This window comes from Rhincodon typus, chromosome 13 (assembly GCF_021869965.1).
Source record: "Rhincodon typus isolate 14 chromosome 13, sRhiTyp1.1, whole genome shotgun sequence".
Taxonomy (NCBI): domain Eukaryota; kingdom Metazoa; phylum Chordata; class Chondrichthyes; order Orectolobiformes; family Rhincodontidae; genus Rhincodon; species Rhincodon typus.
The window spans coordinates 39204230-39224820 of record NC_063344.1 but is presented as its reverse complement, the minus strand read 5'-3'; the positions used below and the strand labels follow the sequence as shown (position 1 = coordinate 39224820).

Here is a 20591-nt window from a genome sequence, read left to right as displayed (position 1 = left end):
TCACCGGACCTGAAATGTTAACTCTGTTTTATCCTTCACAGATGCTGCCGGACCTGCTGAGCTTTTCCAGCAACTTTGTATTTGATCAAAAAGATAAGGCTGGTCAAATTTAACCCCTATTCCCAAAGGTGATCAACCAAAATCCGCATTATTAATTGTACCTTAAAAACAGCATATGTATCTCCTGTCTAATTGTATTTGTTTTCTTTTTATTCATTCATGGATGTGGGCTTTGTTGCCTGGGCCAGCATGTATTGCCTGTTGCTGGTTGCCTTTGTAAAGGTGGTGGCCAGCTGCCTTCTTGAACTGCTGTAGTCTATTTAGTGTAGGCATAATCTATAATTCTGTAAGAGATACTGTTCCAGAATTTTTGACCAGCAACACTGAATTAATGGTATATTTTCAACACAGAATGATAAAATGGTTTGGAGTGAAACTTCCAGATATATTCTTACGTATCTGCTGCTCAGATCTTTCTAGATGGTAATGATTATGGGTTTGGAAGATGCAGTCTGATGACCCTTGGTGAATTTCTACGGGGTATCTTGGGTTTTTCATTTACTAGAAACTCAACTGGACCAGCTATATAAATACTGTGACTACAAGAGCTAGTCAGGGACTAGGAATCTTGCAGCAATTAACTCTCCTCCTGACTCCCCAAAGTCTGTCCACCATCTACAAGGGACAAGCCAGGAGTGTAATGGTATACTCCCCACATGCTTGAATGAGTTCAGCTCCAACAACATTCAAGAACCTTGACACAATCCCTGACAAACAGCCCGCTTGATTGGCATCACATCAACAAACATTCACTCCTTCCACCACAGACACTTATTAGCAGCAGTGCATACCATCTATGGGATGAACTACATGTATTCACCAGGGCTCCAGAGATAACACCTTACAAACACATGACACTATCATCTAGAAGGAGAAGAGCAGCAGATAATTGGGAACACTATCAACTACAAATTCCCCTCCACGCCACTCACATTCCTGACTGGGAAATATATCACCTTCAGTGCCACAGGGTCAAGATCCTGGAACTTCCTTCTTTTCTGATTATGTGTCTATCTACACCAAATGGACTGCAGGGGTTCAAAAATGGTTCACCACCATCTTCCAGAGGGCATCAAGGTACCAATAATAAGTGCTGGCCTAGGCAGTAATGTCCACATCTAATTAAAATAGAAAAAATCTTCTTTAAAGATTTTTGTTCTGTAGCAGTGGCAGTTTTCCCATGTTTTGCAGCTGCAATGGAGGCTTCCAGTGCATTTGAAGCCTCACAGTCTCCTGCTGTGTTCTACTTGTCCCATGAAGAAAATCTGTGTTGGACTAGAATTGTATACTTCTTTAAATTGCCCTACACTTATCTGCTTTAAAGGGTTTTTTTCAGTGTTTTCTGTACCTAACCACATCCAGAATATAAGAGCTTTATTTTGTAGCCCCATTAGTTTCATTTTTCCAGCCATAACTCTTGATGTCCATGTGGTAAGCCATGATGCCTGGTTGGAGCTGCAACTTTTCAAAAAAATTACAGCCCTTTCAGTAAGAATTACTGCACCATTTAAAGCTTTCCCAATTGTGCAAGTGCTGTTTGGTCTTGACTCATGCAGTTCACAATGCCTGGTCAGCTCACTGGCTCAGTTGAAGTTGGGACAGCTTCCACAGGATACTGCCTAGCAGTGTTGTCTATACCTGTGACTTGAAACCAGATTTCCTCACTTCCTGTACATCATCTGTTAGGACTGAAATGTTTTCTGTCCCATTCTCTGAAGTTTTCTTTTGTGTTGAGTGTTACCGCAAGATTTCTAGAGTCTGTTGTTGTCACCAATCAGGACCATTTGTTTCTCTTGAAGTCTACTGGGTCATCAGCATATTTTTCCCTGCCTTTGTTGAAGACCTAAATTTTAAATTGCCTTAGTTTGCACCATTTAGAAGTAGTGCGGGTCACTGTAGCTCACTATCTTGTGGTTAAAAACCACCGTTGATCCATGGGAATCGGTTCCTTCAAGCCCAAAGTGATGTAGTGTGGATTATAATATCCACCTTTCTGGCCTAACTAAAAGATTCTTGTTGAGCAACAATATGAAGTTTATTGCATTATGGTAACGATTTATATGTTACACGAGTATGATTTGTTTTACTGCAGAGACTTTTAAGACCGCAATAACCCTAGGTCTGGATCCTATAAGCTCCATTTTCATTGTAGAGCAAGTTCCCATGATATCCTCACAGTGAGTAGTGCGAGCTATTTAGTCAAGTATTAACTGTTTCCGACCTATACATGAAAGTCTGCTACTCACATTATTAGTTTAACTGTTTACCACCACCCACAACTGGTTGTGACAGGACTGATTAGCTTCGCTCAGATCCAGTAATTGTGGCACTGTTTAGTAATGTCTACTGTATTTTGCTTCCACTGTTTAGCATACACTTATCCCTGTGCTGTAATGCCACCAGCCCGGCAGCTCATTTTTAATATTACCTGATACTGCTCTTGTTTTGCTCTCCTCATTAATCAAAAGTTGATCTGCTGGTTTAATTGTTTGATCATAAAGTGAGGGAAATGTTAGACAATGAGGTTTCTGAGTCTGATTGAGTACAGTTCTAGTTGAGCTGATGGCCCACAGTGTCTCATGAATGCCTGGTTTGAGCTTGAAGATCTGTTCTGTATCCACCCTGTTTAGCATAGTGGTACTGCTAAAGAATACCAGAAGTAATGAGAAGGGCTTCGGGAAAATGGAAAAATGTTTTGTTTTTTTGGTGAACTTGTAACATTGAAGTGTTAGTATCTATGATAGAATTGTTAAAGAAAATTGAATAGTTCAGTCTTGTTTTGCTCCAGTACTTGTCCTTTGCAATCAGCAGAATACTTGAGATTTTGGAAACCTAACTGCAAAAGTATTTCATCATGTGTTGTCATCCTGATCAACTGAAAGAATAGAAATGCTAAAAGATTTGTTTGAGATGGTTTTGCAGGAACTGTACTCAAATTTGATAACTTAGGATGTATTGATGAGGTGTACAGTTTAAAACAATCGTCATTTTTCTGAATGTGACCTGCAGTTATGAATTTAAAGTAAACCTTTGTAACGGGTTAATAAGAGGAAGCCCATTAACAGCATACTCACCGTTCCAGATCATTTCATTCCAAAGGCCAAGAGCTCTCACTTTTCCATTCAGAATTAAATTACTGCTCCCACTGAATTACCTTGACAACATTTGTATTTTGTTTGTGTTCCAGTCTCACGGTTGGAGTACATGCAAATTCCTTGCCCAATTGGAAGAATTTACTACCCTGAAATTGATACACACTCAATTAGAGCAGCATCTGTGCCTCTTGTCAATACTTTATTTTGATTACCCGGCAGGATTATATTGTTTGCCTTCAGGACATTTCTGAAATGGATAATTTGTTCATGTACCATGATCCCTCTGCCAAACCAATAGCTGGCATTCTGCTACAATGTACATCAACAAACATGTTGTTACTAGCCATCAGCAGAGGAAAATATTTGTGATCATTTCCTTAGATTTTCCATGTTTGAAACCCTGTTGCCTGGCTGTATTTGTATTCACAATTAGTGTTTGTCAAAAAAAAACAATGAAAGCAAAGCCTGTCTGCAACTGCCCATTTTTCTGATGTGAAATGCCAACAAAATTTCAGAGCCCCTTCTCCCCTAGCCAAGATCTGGCTCACCTGTCTGACCATGTCCACCAACCTGTTTCCCCAGCACGGATGGTTTCAGCCAGTTTGTGTGTGTTTTTTGTTGGGGGAGGTGTGGGGAAATGATGCTTGTGAGGACTGAATGCAAGAGGATGGGATGTTCAATGCAGCATTCCAGTTATGATGCACGTTGTTTTGTTGAAGTGAGTGCCGACAAGTTGACTTTTCCCAGCCAGATGCACAGCAACATTGACAACGTGGCTGTGCAGCTGGTGGGAAGCTTTGTGCACTCTGCTTGGTGGGTCAATGTGCATTGTCACGCATGGACCTCAGAGATCTGCACAGCAGCAAGAAAAAATAGAGGGAGCTTTGGTGCATGGTACTCTACCCATAAACAAATCAACAGCAAACGGGCACAGATGCAAAGTGATTAGTAGAAGAAGCAAATTTGGTGTGCAAGAAAATGTCTTCACAACATGAGTGGATTGAGTCTGATGCACTGGTGGGAAATGCAGTGGAGGTAGGTTCATTTGAGGCATTCAAGTTGGCATTACATGGCTATTTGAGTAAACAGTGTCCAGGGATACAGGGAAATGGCAGGAGATTAGCAGTAGACCAGAATGCTCACCAAGTGTTGAATGGCTGCCTTCTGTGCTGTAAAATTTTTAACCTATGCTTCTCCATGCTGCCTACCACCCTTCTGTCTGATGGAAGATTGGCATGGGCAGCTGCAAATAAATGACTTATTCACTGTCTTCATAAAGTCAGAGGGATCTTTACTAAAATATGCTGACTGCTTTTCAATGATGTCACTAAGCTCCAACTACATCATTAATCTGATATTTCAACAAGGAGTGGAGGTGCAGTTACAACTTTCCTGCCAAGCTAACAATTTTGGAAAGTGGACCCTGAACTCCGATTGTGCGAGAAGGAGTTGTGATGAAGTATTACTTCTAGTTTTATTGTGGGACAGAGGAACATCAGTGGTCCTCAAGGCCCAAAATTGGACTACCCCTGTTTTGAGTCTCTTTCCCCAACCTCCCCATTACACTGGGATCATATAAAAATCATACTCTTCAAAATTTACCCTCAAACTAGAGATCATTTTGTCTGATTCCCATCATCAGCTCTTCCTTTCCTATCTTACTGGCCAGGGAACCACTTCCTGCTGACTGCCAGATGACGTGGTCAGGAATTTATGCCAGCAACATGCTAGTGAGACCAAACTATTAAGAGTGTCTATGAGTCCCTTAGGTATTTTCTGACCAAACTATTCAGCGATGTTATGACACATCTCTGGAGAAGATAGGACTTGAACCCAGGCACCCTGGCTTAGAGGTAGTGACACTACGACTGAACCACAAGAACTGCTCTCTGAGTTCCTTTTGCTGATCCTGGATAATTATTTCACCTTGAAATTAATTATCCTTGATGAAATAATTTGGTATATATTTAATAGGAGATATTACTAGCCATACCATTATGGAAACATGTATCAGATTTAGCTGATCAGAGATGTGCTGTGCATCAGTAAATCTGCAATAAAAAAACAAAGTATATTATGAGCAACTATTATCATCTGATCTGGATTAATATGTCTCTTGGAAAGGGAGATTAACTGGACAGTCATTACTTTACACTGTAATGCATATAATAGTGGCGACATCGAGTGATGATGAGAGAGACTTGTGTCAAAAACAAAAGGAAATATTTTTTTCCCCACCATTAAACAAATAGATGAGCTAAATAATGTGTCCTTAATCACTCTAGTGGTTCCTTGGTGGTTGGTACTGCTTGCCAAATGCATACTCAATTAAGAGCCTCATGCTTGGATTCTTACTGTGAAAATGCCTCCCACTGTACAGTGTGTAGAGGAAAACAACTTAATTAGATGACACGGAGTATTGGTAGGGTTCTTTTAAAATTAAAGCAAATTAAAAGAAATGTCTTACCTTTATATAATGACTTTGTATTTTCTAACCTCCCAATTTGCTTCGTGGCCAATTAAGTAGTTACGGAGTACTTAACAATATAATAGATAGAAATGTCATAACCATTTGTTTCAAAAGCAACAATGAGATAAATTACCGATCCATTCATTCTTGTGGGGTCTTGACACATCCTGCTTCCTGGGATACATGAGAAATAAGAGCAAGAATAGGCCATTTGGCCCCTCAAACCTGCCCTACCATTCAACAAGATTCAACAACCTCAATTTTTCTTACTTGCTAGCTCATCGTAATATGGGATCTTTTATGTCCGGTGAGAGACGAGAAAATATCACAGTTCAGTGTGTTACGAAGCCATCTCCAAGGCTGCAGGACTTATTTAATAATGTGTTGATATAGCAAGTAGTTAAATAGGTGAATGGGGTTAATTAACTGACTGACTCGGTTGATATACAGGGGGAGCAGATGTAACTAGTGTGTGGAAAAAGGGTAAAACTGAAGAGTTATTGAAACAAACAAAGACTGAGTAATAGGGTCCTTGTGGAACAATGATGGTGTCCCTCCCTCCGAGTCAGGAGGCATGTGTTCAAGTCCCACCTATTCCATAGGTGTGATATTACACTTCTGAATAGGTTCATTAGAAAATATTGAACACTGAGTAGTGAGGGGCTGTTATGGTGGAGTGGTAGTGTCCTTTTATTTAATGCATGAGACATGGGTTCAAGTCCCACCTGCTCCAGAGATGTGTAATAACATCTCTGTACAGTTTCATTAACTACTTAGTCTCAGATATTTTCTAATGTGGTGCTATCATAATTTCTGCCTCTGGGCTAGCACATCTGGGTTTATGACCCATCTTTCAAGGAGGTATGTTATATCAAAAAAGTTGTTTTTTTCTGAAAAGTTCTGTTTAAGGGAATAAAAATGTCTTTGTTTCTGTCTCAATAATACATGGAAGCGTCAGCCTAGATCTTGTTTATAAATCAGGTAGAAAGAAATAAACTCACAATCTACTCAGTTAACATTGTGGGTACGCTGCTTCTGAACCAAACCTGTTACTTGACATAATTAAATTTCAAATTGTAACATTTAAGTGCTATTCATTTCTGTTGCAAAATATACAAAATGTCTCGTCACTATCATGCTGTTTGTTTCATGCATTTTGTTATTGAAAGTTTCTCCTTTATCAAATTTGTTTGAATGCATTGATTTTCCCAATCATAAGAACAAAAGAGGTAGGAGCAGACATAGAACCTTTGTCCCCTCAGGCTTATCTCACCATTCTATATGATCAAGGCTGATCTGCCCCAGGCCTCAACTTCACTTTTGTGCCAGGTCCTCATAGCCCTCAACTCCTCAATATTTCAAAAATCTATCCACCTACTTTGCAAATACTTTCAATGATCTAGCCTCCACAACTCTCTGGTGTAGAGAATTCCAGACATTCAGTACCCTCAGAGAAAAGAAATTCCTTTGCATCTAAATGTAAAATGAATGCCCCTTGATTCTGTATCTGGGGTTCCAAGTTCAAGTTTCAATAAGATCATCCCCTCATTCTTCTAAACTATAATGAATAACCTGTTTGGCCCTTCTTGATAAAACCAACCCTTTCACCCTAGGAATCAAAATAGTGAATCTCTTATTAATTGCGTCCAATGCCAGAATATCCTTTCTTAAATCTGGAAGATGTCTTTCTTAAATCATGGAAGATTTCGATTAAACCAAGCCAGTTAGCTTACCTCACATCAACTATGTAGGGTGCTTTTTTTAAATTTTCCAGCACTCATCTTGTTTCTGTGTTTGTATATGTTTGATGAGGTAGGACATAGGAAATTATTTTCTTAGACCAATGTAAGTGCAATCAGGTGCTAACAAGCGTAGTACTTTAATCAGTCCATGCATCAAAAATAGGTTTATTGCTATCTAGTTTTATCTGCATAGGTTTTTGTAAACAAGCAAATAAAAATAAAGTACTGCAGATGCTGGAGTTGTGAAATAAATCAAAGAGTTGGAGAAGCTCAGCAGGTCTCTCAACATCTGAGAAGAAACGAACAGTTACATTTTGAATTAACAGTTAACTTCTCTAGTATTATTGACAGCTGAGATCATACCATAGTCAAAAGTTCGAAGGCATTTAACATGAGCATTGTCAAACAAAAATTTGGTTCTTTGGATGAAGAAGAATTATATTGGACACAAAACATCAACTGGAATTCTTTCTGCACAGGTGCTGCCAAACCTGTTGGGTTTCTCCAGCATTTTCTGTCTTCAGTTTTGTAAATGAGCATGTGACTCAATTTCTTATCTTGATTCGTTACTTCGACTTGAAGCAGTCAGTTGAAAAGCAGGATTTTCTTAGCTCTTTTAAGATCAAGCTACTCGAGCAAGGTTTCACCTATGATGACCATCCCTTTCATAAGTTCATTTTTTAACCTGGTTCTCATTTCATCTAGTCCTTCAAGTTCAAGAGTGATAAGTCTGGTGTAGGAGAGGTTTCTGTGCATTGCACTTACATATAAGTAGGAATTATAATAAATGAAATGGCAAGATAGTGAACTTCTGACAATTAGAATTGCAGTACACGGCAAAAATAGGTTTTTTGAAATGTTTGGATTAAAATGAAAATTGCAATTAAACAGGATTTCGCTGTATTAGCACTGCTGAATAATGACAATGTTATAAATGCAGCTTTGTGTTACGTCTTTTTCTACACAATGGGATGTTTAACTTCTTGAAGTTGAAAATAATTGGATTACATAGATTTTTTTCTAGCTGACAGTGGAAACACTCGTTGGGAATTTTTCACTGCTTATGAAGATTGATATTAAACTAATACATATAACTATTTTTGACTATTTTATGCCAGTATTATAATTAAACCATTAAACTGTCAAATGCAATACAGAAACTGTTTAATGAATATTGAAAACACTCATTTTCAGACAGAGATCATTGATGTACAATATGGAACAATTGATGATCTGCTCCAACTTCAATCAAGCACCAATGTTACCAAAAAAATTGCACTAATTAAACTTGGAAAGGCACCTTTGTTATACAAGGTAAGATCAACTAAATCTATTCCAGAATTTATTTTTGCATTCAAAAAAAGATTAAAATGTGCTAATTGTTTTTATTTATAGTGCAATGTGGCAAGTAGTTGGATTAATGACCATTGAAAATATGAAAATGAAAGACAAAAGTTGATAAAGCATTTTCATTAAATAAATGCTAATTTCAATTATAAAATAACATATCCCAATATATTTTAAAATCATCACTAACTTAGTTTTCATTGCATAAAAGCTATCCATTGATGCAGCCTTTACTTTCATAGATTTATCCATATAAGGGAATATTTGAGTGAAAATATGTACTATCATTCAGATGGCCTGATTAACCCAATAATGCAGTATTGCTGGAAGTATACAGTAGACACTGCATGTGTGCCGTTATAAGGACTCCAGAAGTTAAATTCAATAAGTTTAGCATCACGTGTTCTTGACAGATTCCTTGATAAATTCTGGAGTGGGAAGACATATAGTCAAAGATACTAATTCAGATAAATCTATAAAGTAGATTATCTGACATGTCATTTTACAAGAACAAGGATAACAACTTTAGAACCACTCAGATAATTCTCGAATTAACTGTGATGTCCATCTGATGATCCTACATTCTACATCAGAGTATTGGTAAAGAGTTCGTGACACTATTGTCCTTTGCCAAACTAATGACTTCATCAGAGAACTAATGGAGATGAAAGATTCCTTGGGTCAAGGCTTACTCATTGCCTCAGAGCCAATGTCGGTTAGTGTGAGAAAGGATTGATAATCTCAGATTGAGAAGTCTGCCATTAAGAATGAGATAAGAAGGAATTTCTTCACACATAGGATGATAAATCCCCAAAGGGCTGTGGCAGCTTAAACTTTGAGCATATTCAAGTTAGAAATCAAATTTGTAAAGACAAATAACATAAAAAGCTATGAAAATTATGCAGGAAAGATGCATTGACATAGATGATGGTTATGATCTAATTGGACTGAATGGGGCAGCAGCCTTGACGAGATGAATGGGCCACTTCTTATATTTTCCTCAGGTGATATTTGGAGTGCTTAAAGTGTGTTTCTAGTGCCAGAAGAGGTTGTAATGTGCTCTACTGTGCCATGATAAATTGGAAAAGTTGTAATGGCACAGTTTTGTAAGGTTGTTGTTGAAGATAAAAGGGTTGAATCTTTATTTCTGATTTTTGTAATAAGACCATTTGAAAGAATTCAGTGGTTTCCTTTGCTTTTGTGTGTAATAGACTTTGATGTTCATTTGTTAAAAGTGCATTGGCAGTCTCTTTTAATAGATTCCCTGTAGTGTGGAAACACGCCATTTGGCCCAACAAGTCCACACTGACTCTCTGAAGAGCATCCCACCCAGACTCACACCCACCCCCCCAGTCTATCCCTGTAACCCTGCATTTCCCATGGCTAATCCACCTAATTTACACATCCCTGTACACTATGCGCAATTGAACATGGCCAATCCACCTAACCTGCATTTCTTTAGACTGTGGGAGGAAACTGGAGCGCCCAAAGGAAATCCATGCAGACAAAGAGAGAATGTGTAAACTCCACACAGTCACCTGATGGTGGAATCAAACCCAGGTCCTTGGTGCTGTGAGACAGCAGTGCTAACCACTGAGCCACCCTGCCGCCCTATGAATACATTAAATGACTGACCAACATGGAAAGCAAATAGCAAAATAAAAATTTATGGTCAATCAAACCGGGTCTGGATTCTGACCTCTCCAGTGTTCCCATTAGCTGAAGTCATACCAGTCAGAGTTGTAAAGCAATTTGCAAGAGCATCATCAAACAAATTTTGACACTGAGCCACATAAGGACATAATAGTGTGGATGATCAAAGTATGAGCAAAGAAGTTTTAAGGAACATTTTAAAAGAAGAAAAATAAATGGGTGGGGCAGAGAGGTTTGTAAAGAAAATTGTAAATTTTAAAGCTTTGGCATCTGAAAGCATGGCTGCCAATGGAGGGGCAAATAAAATAGAGGATGTGCAGAAGGCCAGAATGGGAGAATAGATATTTTGAAAGGTTTGGGACTAGTGGAGAATATAGTGATGAGGAAAGGTCAGGTTATGCATGAAAAAATTGAACCATTGCTTATTCAAGAGCCACTGGAAGTCAGTGAGATTGGGGAAGATAGGTGAAGGAAATTTAATGGACGTTTGCACGCAGGAGGTGGAATTTGAATGATCTCAAATTTATGGAGAGTGCAAAGCTGAAAAAGAGTGTTGCAATAGAGGTATCAAATGCATGGATGAGGGTTTGGTAGCAAATAAACTGAGGTGGGGCAGAGTCAGAGCATGTCACAGGTTGGAAATGGATGATCTTAGTTAAGGAGTTGATATGTGGATGGGAGATCACCTCACATTAGATTTGGCACCAAAGTTGTGAATTTTTTTTTTGCTCAGTCTCAGATAGTTGTCAGAGAAAGGAATTGACTTGGTAGTTTTTGGATGACATTTGTGGTGAGGATTGAAGAAGAAGTCAGAATGACCTTGAATTACTAATTCTGAAGATTACTGAGTGCTCATAAATTGGATGTTAATTTACAATACGACATTATTGTTTCCAGATATAATGAATGAGCTGGCTGCAGTGTTTCAGTCTTGCTTTGACCCCAATCATCAACCAGTAACTAGCATTTCGTAAGTTCAATGGCAGCTCATAAAAAACCAATTGAGTACTTGAGACAGCTATGTCACCTACCTTCTTCACCTCGATATGATTGAGTTAGATTTAAATTAGGTACCATGACTCCAAATGCTTGCCTGGGCATGAAAACACTCATAAATTAGCATAAATTAGCACTAAATCTGACAATCATGTGCCATAAATTATGGCTAGTACAAGAAATGGAAACAATCAGATGAGTAAAAATGAAGTATCATCCCTGTGCAATGACTTCAAATCCAGTGGAAATGGATGTTACTGATGCAGTGTTGGAAGTGCCGAGAGTAGGACCAATCAGGGTACTGCAGGAAAAGAGACATTTAAATCCAAATGCACACTACTTTGTTCTATAACTGTGATCAATTTTCTATTTAGTTAGAGTTCAAATATCAAGAATAAGAGTATGTAAATTATGGGATGAGGAAATGTTACCTATTTTTAAGCTCCACTGATGTTTTGCAACTTCTCTGCTTATCTCATAAATTTAAGTATGCACAGGCAAGAATCCATCAATGAACGTATATTTATCTGGACTTTTGTTTTTGTGCTGTTGGTAAAACTATAAAACATAGCAAATCTGCCTTGGAGTTTCTCACACTAAGTCAATGGAAAGACTGAAGTGTGTCATCTAAAGAGTGAAAGGACTGAATGTTAATCTTTCAGGAAGTATTTGATATATGCAAATATTTTAAAGTATTTCTAGCACAACACACTATACATTAGAGGTAACAGTGTGGGTTTTTATGTCATATGAAGTGACATCATCAAGGCCACTGTTTTACTATTGCTGAAGGAGGGCGATAGGCTAGTGGTATTATTGCTGAAGTATTAGTCCAGAGACCCAACTAATTTTCTGGGGACCCAGATTCAAATTCTGCTATGACAGATGGTGAAATTTGAATTCAATAAAAATCTGGAATTAAGAGTCTAATGATGACTATTAACCGATTGACGATTGTCAGAAAAAATAACCATCTGGTTCATTGCTGTCCTTTAGGGAAGGAAACTGCCATCCTTACCTGGTCTGACCTACTGTGACTCCAGATCCAAGGCAATGTAGTTGACTCTTGACTATCCTCTGGGCAATTAGGGATGGGTCATGAATGCTGGCCTAGCCAGCAATGCCCTCATCCCATGAACGAATAAAAAAATCAACAAATTCCATTTTTATTGCATAATCTGATATCTTCACGAGCACTTTTAAGACCGAATTATGTTACTCTTCACTATTCTTTGACAGTTGTCAATGAACATGATTTATTTATATTTTCCATTTTAAATCTTAAGACTAAGACTTCAGGATATCATGGAGAGATGTGCCACTTCTAAGTAGAGAGCTTATATTTAGCCAGGACTGAAATGGATCAAATATCATTGCTGGATGGTTTGCCCCTGTTGTTGGGGAGGATTTAAACTGATTTGACAGGGACATGAAGCACAGAGTAGATGTAAAATCAGCGGCAAGGTCCAATCAGATATAGAAGGACTGGTCGGACACATCAGTAGGCAGAGAAGACATGGGCAGGATAAGGAATATGGAAAGTCTAGAAAGCTAAATTGTGTCTATTTTAATGCAAAGAGCTTGACTGGCAAAGTGGATTAGCTAAGAACATTAATCAGCATGTGAGACTCTGATATTATTGCAATTACTGAGACGTGTTTGAAGGAAGAACTGGACTGGTAGTTCAACATTCCAAGGTATAGGGGCAGTGGAGCGGTAAGTAAAGAGGTGGTGTTTTTGCATTACTGATAAAGGAAACCATTGCTGCAGTCATAAGGGAGGATATTTTAGAAGGGTCTTCAAACGATGCCATCTGATAGAGCTTATAAATAAAAAAAAGTGATAACCTTGCTGGCATTATACTACAGGCCTCCTATCGGTCAAGGGGAGATAGGGGAGCAAATACATAGATAAATCACAGAAAGGTGTGAGAGAAACATCGTTGGAGTTGTAGGGGAATTCAACTTTGCCAACATTAATAACATTAACTGGTTGGGTCACTTCAGTGTGAAAGGATTAAATGGGGTTGAATTTTTAAAGTGGTTCCAGGAAATCTTTTGGTATCAGTAAGTCAATAGTCCTTCCTAGAGACGGGGAAGTGCTGGACCTATCCCGAGGTATCGAAGCCAGTCAAGGCGAGCATTTTTGGGATAGTGATCATAATTCTGTAAGTTTCAAAGTTCGCATGGAAATGGATAAGGATAGTGCAGAAGGTAAGTGTCTAAATTCAGGGAAGGCTGATTTCAACATCATTAGACAGGATCTGGCAAACATAGACCAGGGGCATCTGCATTTGAAAAGTGGGAGTCTTTTAAAAGTAGTACAGTGAGAATTCAGGGCCAGTGTGTTCTTCTAAGAGTGAAGGACAAGGGCAGCAAGTCCAGGGAACCTTGGATATCAAGGGATATTGAGAATTTGATAAAGAAAAAGAAAAAAAATGTGTCCACATATTAATTCATGGGATGAGGGTGTTGCTGGCGAGGTAGCATTTATTGCCCATCCCATAGGAAACCAGATGGGTTTTACCCCAACAATTGACAGTGAATTCTCAATCATCATTAGACTCTTAATTCCAGATATTTATTAAATTCAAACTCCACTATCTGCCATGGCGGGATTCAAACGCGGGTCCCCGGAACATTATCTGGGTCTCTGGATTAACAGTCCAGCGATAATACCAGTAAGCCATTGCTTCCCCTGCATGGAGCCAATGGCCGAGGGTGAGATCTTAAATGAATACTTTTTATTTATATTCGCAGAAGATAAAGACGTTGCAGCCAAGGATTTCAGTTGGGATGGGAGGTTCTAGAACCCATTAAGATTAATAAGGAGGCGCTATTAGATGTTTTAGCGGGCACATAGATGTACAGTTATTACATAGTATGATGTCTTTTTCAAGTGTATCTTTTTCCAGCAAATCTTCCAGAGCATCACTGACAATTAAGAAGTAAGTGGCAGGATTTTGTCAGGGCCACAGTAGTCCCATAGACAGACTGGAATGCCAGAGGATAATCCTGTCTTGGTAGCTTGAGGGAGCCCTGCTATTTGGGATTTCATCCCATTACATTATTGTAATGATGTTAATGGTCAGCTGGATGAAAAATTATTTTAGTAGGTCTCTGATGTTAAGTCACCTAATGTCCAATGGCTGGGATTTTCCTTTTTTTTTCTGGTTACAGTGTAGGGGAGGATGTAATACGAATGAGTCATCCTCCTTTCCCCATGACCAGCAATGAGAAAGCTCACTGGGAGTGGGCTTTACAGTGCTTTGCTTCCTGGGACGGTGATATATCACCCTGCCTTCACCGACCCATGCAGAAGTCCACAGCCACCGAACATAGAGCGGTATAGCATAGGAACGTTTGACCCATCATGTCTATGCTGACTATGATGCTATTTTAAACTAATCTCAGCTGCCTGTATATTATCTCTATCCCTCTATTCCCTACCTGTTCATGTTTCTGTGTAAATGCCTCTTAAACGTTACTATCATATCTGCTTGTACCATCTTTCCTGCCGGTGCATTCCATGCATCTACTGCCCTCTGTTTAAAAACACTTGACTCACACATCTCCTTGAAGTTCCACCCTCTCTCTTAAACCTGTGACCACTGATATTTGACATTTCCAACTTGGGAAAAGGATTCCAATGACACACCAGATCTGTTGCCTCTCATAACACCTTAATTCTTCTATCAGGCCACCCCTCAGCCTCCAACACTTTGGCAAAATAAATCCAAGTTCATCCAACCTTTCGTTATAGCTAATATGCTCTGATTCAGGCAACATCCTGTTAAATCTCTTTTGCACCCAGTCCAAAGTCTCCACATCAATCCTATAATGTGGCGACCAGAACTGCTCATGATACTCCAAATGTGGCCTAACTAAAGTTTTATGCAGTTATGAGTTCCCAACTTATATAATTAATGCCCTGACCGATGAAGTCATGCATGTCGTTTGCCTTCTTTACCACCTTGACCACTTGTGCTGCCACTTTCAGGGAACAATAGACTTCCATCCCAAGATCCCTCTGTATATCAATGCTCCTAAGGCTCCTGTCATTTACTGTATATTTTCCTCCCACACTTGTCTGGATTAAACTCCATCTGCCAATTCGTCACCTAACTTTCCCAACTGACCTATATTCTGCTGTACCCTTTGACAATCTTTGTCATTATCCACAACTCCACCAATTTTCATATTGGCTGCAAACTTACTAATCAGACCACCTACACTTTCATCCAAATTATTTATATAAATTACAAACAAGAGAGATCCCAGCATTGCTCCTTGTGGAACACCACTGGTCACAGACCTCCAGTCATAAAACACTCTGAACAACTACCGTCTGTCTTCAATGACTAAGCCAATTTATATCCAATTTACTAATTCACTGTGGATCCCATGTAACCTAATCTTCTGGACTAGCCTACCATAAGGGACTTTGTCAAATGCTTGACTGTGAGCAGCTATGCTACTTTGAAGACTGAGGCAGCGGGGGACATAGCAACATGCAAGTTTTAGAGCAGCAGGCAAGGGAAGTGGTGATATGGGGAGAGAGAATCCCAGGGTGGAGAGTCTTGGGGAGATGGAGGGCAAGGAAGGCTGGAGGCATGGGCTGGGTGATTCAGTTAGCAGCTTTCTCCCATACATCATCCCTGAAACCCAGTAGCTTACTCTGTTTTCTTGTTGGGAGAGCTGTCACTTTTCACACTGACCAGGAGAACAGTTTATCCGGCCAGTGATGTAAAAGGGCAATGCGTGGCTGTTATTTGTCCACTTAAGGGCTCTAATTGACATGTCAGGAAAGGACAGTTAATTCCCTGATGCCAATCTGCCCAATTATTTTTCTTTCCCACACTTTGCCTGTTACTTCTCAGGAGAGAAAATCCCAGCTCTAATGTACCTTTCTGCTGCCTTTCTTCCTTTAAACATACCATAAATATTGTTAACACAGCGACGGCTCAGTCATAATTTAATATTGTATATTCAGGGAGATATTCAAGTTGGGAATTGTAACTTTCAGGTTGGAAATAAATGTTCATTAAGTATTTACTTTCTTTAAAATAGAAAAATAACTCCTATTTGTGTAAATATCGACCTGTTAAATGCAGATTTGTGCTGTATGATGCTGTGTTGTTGTAGAGTTCCTTCATCTAATTATGTTCCAGAGATTGATGACCACCAGTCTGTCTATGCAGTCAATCAGATTCCATTATTGTGTACTGGGAATAAGTCGGATTACTGAAAACCTTCTGCAAGATCACTTCTGATGCTTGTGCTTAAGTAACTCAGTCACTGTCTGCCATAAAGCAATTGCCTGACATAGAGCCACTACAACAGATTTTCATACACTGCACTTTGCACTTCTGCATTTTGAGTTAATTGAATATAAAAGCAGAATTACATTTAAGACTTACACAGAATTTACCTGAGTATTTTCAAGTTGCTTCAGCCACCATGTCCTTTGTGAACTAGCACATGGAGGAACATTGAAAGACAATATAAAATAGGGGTTACAATTCTTAATGGGGTGCAGGAGCAGAGGCACCTGGGTATATATGTGCACAGATCATTAAAAGTGGTAGGACAGTTGGAGAGAGCATTACATAAAGCAGACAGTGTCTTTGGCTTTATTAATAGGGACATACAAGACAAGAGTAGAGAGTTGATAGTGAACTTGTACAAGACACTTGTTAGACCTCAGCTGAAGTATTGTGTACAGTTATGGGTGCCACATTATAGAAAAGATGTAAATGCATTCAAGAGGCCATGGTGGATGGGACAGTTTAGAGGAGAACTGCCCTATTTCCTTAGGAATGTCAGAGGAGACCATGGCACCAAATTGCAGGTGAGGCAGTGACTGTAACCCTTGAGTGTTTTGCCAAACCCTATAACATCCACTGTTTGCCATTTCTATGCAGTGCTCCCTTTGTAGCTTTGAATGAGATGTAGGCAGCCAGTTCACCTTTGTCTGTTTGCTGCTGAAATACACAAGCCAGTCATCCTCATCGTGGAGGGGCTTGGTGATACAATAAAGAGGATTTGCACAGTCACATCTCCTTTCCCACTCCTATGGTTTCCAATTAGCTACTCAATCACCCTTCAGCCAATTCCATTTCCATGAAAACTGAGTGACTTATCTGCTCCTCAGCCCTTCCTAAGGCAGGTTTGGAAACCAAGAACAGTCCTGGCCTTGGTTTCTTAATCTAGGAATGAAAATTAGGCACCCCATCTTTCATTAATTCAGATGAAACATTATTGGTCTTAAATGTTAAATTATTTGTTTTTCAGATCTATTGAACATTTCCACCGTTTTCTGCTTTTATTTCGCGCAGCATCCATAGAATTTTGCCTTTCTATTTAAACCTCAAGAGACTTGTCCTATTCCCTCACTAGTGTTCAGTTTTATTGGAATTCTTTTGTTATAAATCTTTGTATTTTACCTTCTGTTTCCTCTATATTGACTATGAAGTTGGTATTTTTTAAAAATTGGCTTAATTGATTGAGATGGCTTTCAGTTCACATTGTACCCAAACATATCCTCACCCTTCGGCATATTAGCTTGAGAATTACCATGCTAGTTGTCTTTCCTCTCCGCCAAATCTTGTTTCTGGAAGATTTTTTTGATCCTAGGATTAAAATGGTAAAAATCCCATGTAATGAATGGATTTCAGTAATATCAACATTTACTTCCTTTAATCCTAGCGTATAAGTGGATTTCATGTAAAATAAATCTTTTAGGTAACTCAATCTATTTTTCGCTTTCATTTCACTATGCACAAAATCTATTATAAGGAAAGTTCAAGAAAATATATATTCTGAATGTAACCATTTTACAGATCAGTATTGACTTCTTCAGCATTACTTGTAATTTTAACCAATGTCGTGACTGTAAAAAGCAGAGAGAAAACTGAAAATGAAGATGTGTTTTTAATTTATATCAGGAAAGACAATTTAAGTACATTTTCTGGACTATAATTATATTTTTCAAAAGTGTGTCAATTTAATAGAGTTTAGCTCAGAATGAAATCTTGGCCCTGTTAGCATGAACATTTATTTGTAATAAAACTTGTGAATCTTGTTAACCATTCTAATCCAACAATCTCATTTGCAAATATGTTTGTGAAGTGATACAATGTTCAGACCTGGCATTGTAACAAGGGTAATTTGCTAGCATGTTAGTATCACTGCCATGAATAAAACAGATGTATAAAAGATAACAAATGTTTTAAGTGCTCCATATGTCAGTAATGATAAGGACAGCATGTGCAGCTGTCACAGCTAAGAGCCAAGTCATAGGTTCAACATACACTGCATTCTTGCATATGTAACTTTTTTTTCAGACAGCAAGTGAAGCATATTTTAATGGAAATGGACTATACTTAGCAAATAATTTCAGGTATATTTCATGACTGTTTCATCATTAGGTTTCCTAAGTACATCTCACAAACTATTAAAAATGTTTTCTTCCTGACTGAAATCAAAAAATAAGTAGGCAGTGAATACTGGGATTGTGTTCTTTTGTGTTGTTAGTGTGTTTTCATAATTTTAATTATTTTTGAATAGCTGTTCATTAGAAATTCCCTTGGAATGACATAGATTAGTAGTACATATGATTATCTGGATTGCAAATTAAGTTTCCAGCTGGAAAGACCAGAAAACATTTTGAATTAGCTGTTTAACTCAATGAAACTACCTGAAGTATTTTGATCTATAACTCTTTAATCAAATTGTGCTTCTTGTTCAGTTATCTTTATTATTGGAGGCTGGTTTTGGAGGAGCTTTGGTCTACATTGACCCTTGTGATTCGCCCCCAGAGGAGAAGCTTGGGGATGAGACATTTTGGATTTCTTTGAATCCTGGAGGAGATCCATCTACACCAGGATACCCTAGTATTGGTAAGCCAAAGAATTTAAAGCAATAGTTCTGAAATAGTTAATTTTAGAGATTGCATTAGTTCCACCCAATCTGATGATGTCAAACATGTTTGGGTGGTGAAGAGGAGGAACATCTTCAGATCGTGAGAAATAAATACCTAAATCCACAAGTCTCATTGTTTTCTTAGCAACAATGTTTATTTTACTGATGTAACTTGTATCTGATTGTCAATGAGCCTCTTCTTGTTAAGACTCACAAGTGATATCTTCTCTTCCATTGTTAACCTAACAGACCCTTATACCGGATAAAAGAAAGTAGAATGGTAGCAGCATCCTTCTCCCCACAAATACCACATTGAATATTCATTATTAATGAGTGAAGAAAATAGTTCAGTTGATGCTTAAGTTTTGCAATTTTGCATTAAAATATTCCATGAAAATGATCATATCTGAATGATGACAAATCATTGGTAGCAATAAATAATTTACCTTAGAACAATTATTTATAGAAAGTAATTGCCAGTGATTTATATATTTTGTTCATAGAATAGAATCCCTACAGTGTGGAAGTAGGCCATGCAACCCATCGAGTCCGCAATGCTCCTCCGAAGACCATTGTACCCAGACCCATCAACCTATCACCCTGCATTTCCTATAGGTAACGCAACTAGCCTGCACATCCCTGGACACTATGGGTAATTTAGCATAGCATATCTTTGACCACAGGAGGAAACCCACACAGACATGAGGAGAACATGCAAACCCCCAACAGACAGTCTCCCGAGGCTGTAATCAAACCTGGGTTGCTGGTACTGTGAGGAAGCAGTGCTAACCACTGAGCCACTGTGGTTGGTGAACATTTTTGCTGTGTATCCTATGTAAGCAACAATCAGCAACTCTGCAGATATAGCAAAACACTTTCTCCATACTTTGGATTGTGATAGTACTAACGTCAGCTTTAGTGCAGAAACCGTGTTGAATCTTTGTGACATTCCTGTTTCCTTTACTGATTTTCTGAGTAATACTGTTAAGTGTCAGTTTTTGCTAAATTATGTCGTTATGTGCTATACACATGTAAATGGAATTGACCTTCTAATCTGTTTAACTTAGAATGCTTACTTAACTAGTCTCGATTGCTTTGAATCATATTTCTAGTTGTGGAAGAACAGCACTGTGTGCTCTTGAATAATTGTATTGCATATTTTATTCTTTTGAATCATTGACTTTCTGCATACATGCAATGTGGAATATAAATCTAGTGAAAATAAAAAGGACTTCCAGATCTGATGGGAAGTGACCTTAAATCATTTCATCTATAAGGTATCCTAACACGTCCAATATTTCTACTT

General features: G+C 38.5%; 1 protein-coding gene across 1 annotated transcript in view; it reads left to right on the top strand.

The window, feature by feature from the left end:
* The window catches only part of LOC109936345 (inactive N-acetylated-alpha-linked acidic dipeptidase-like protein 2), a 411331-nt gene extending 391442 nt beyond the window's left edge, over positions 1-19889 (top strand). The window contains exons 5-7 of the mRNA XM_048604808.1: positions 8562-8681; positions 19113-19263; positions 19789-19889. Coding sequence (XP_048460765.1) covers positions 8562-8681; positions 19113-19263; positions 19789-19793 — 276 coding nt within the window. The 3' untranslated portion in view covers positions 19794-19889. The remainder of the gene's footprint in view (positions 1-8561; positions 8682-19112; positions 19264-19788) is intronic.
* Positions 19890-20591: the final 702 nt, after the last annotated feature.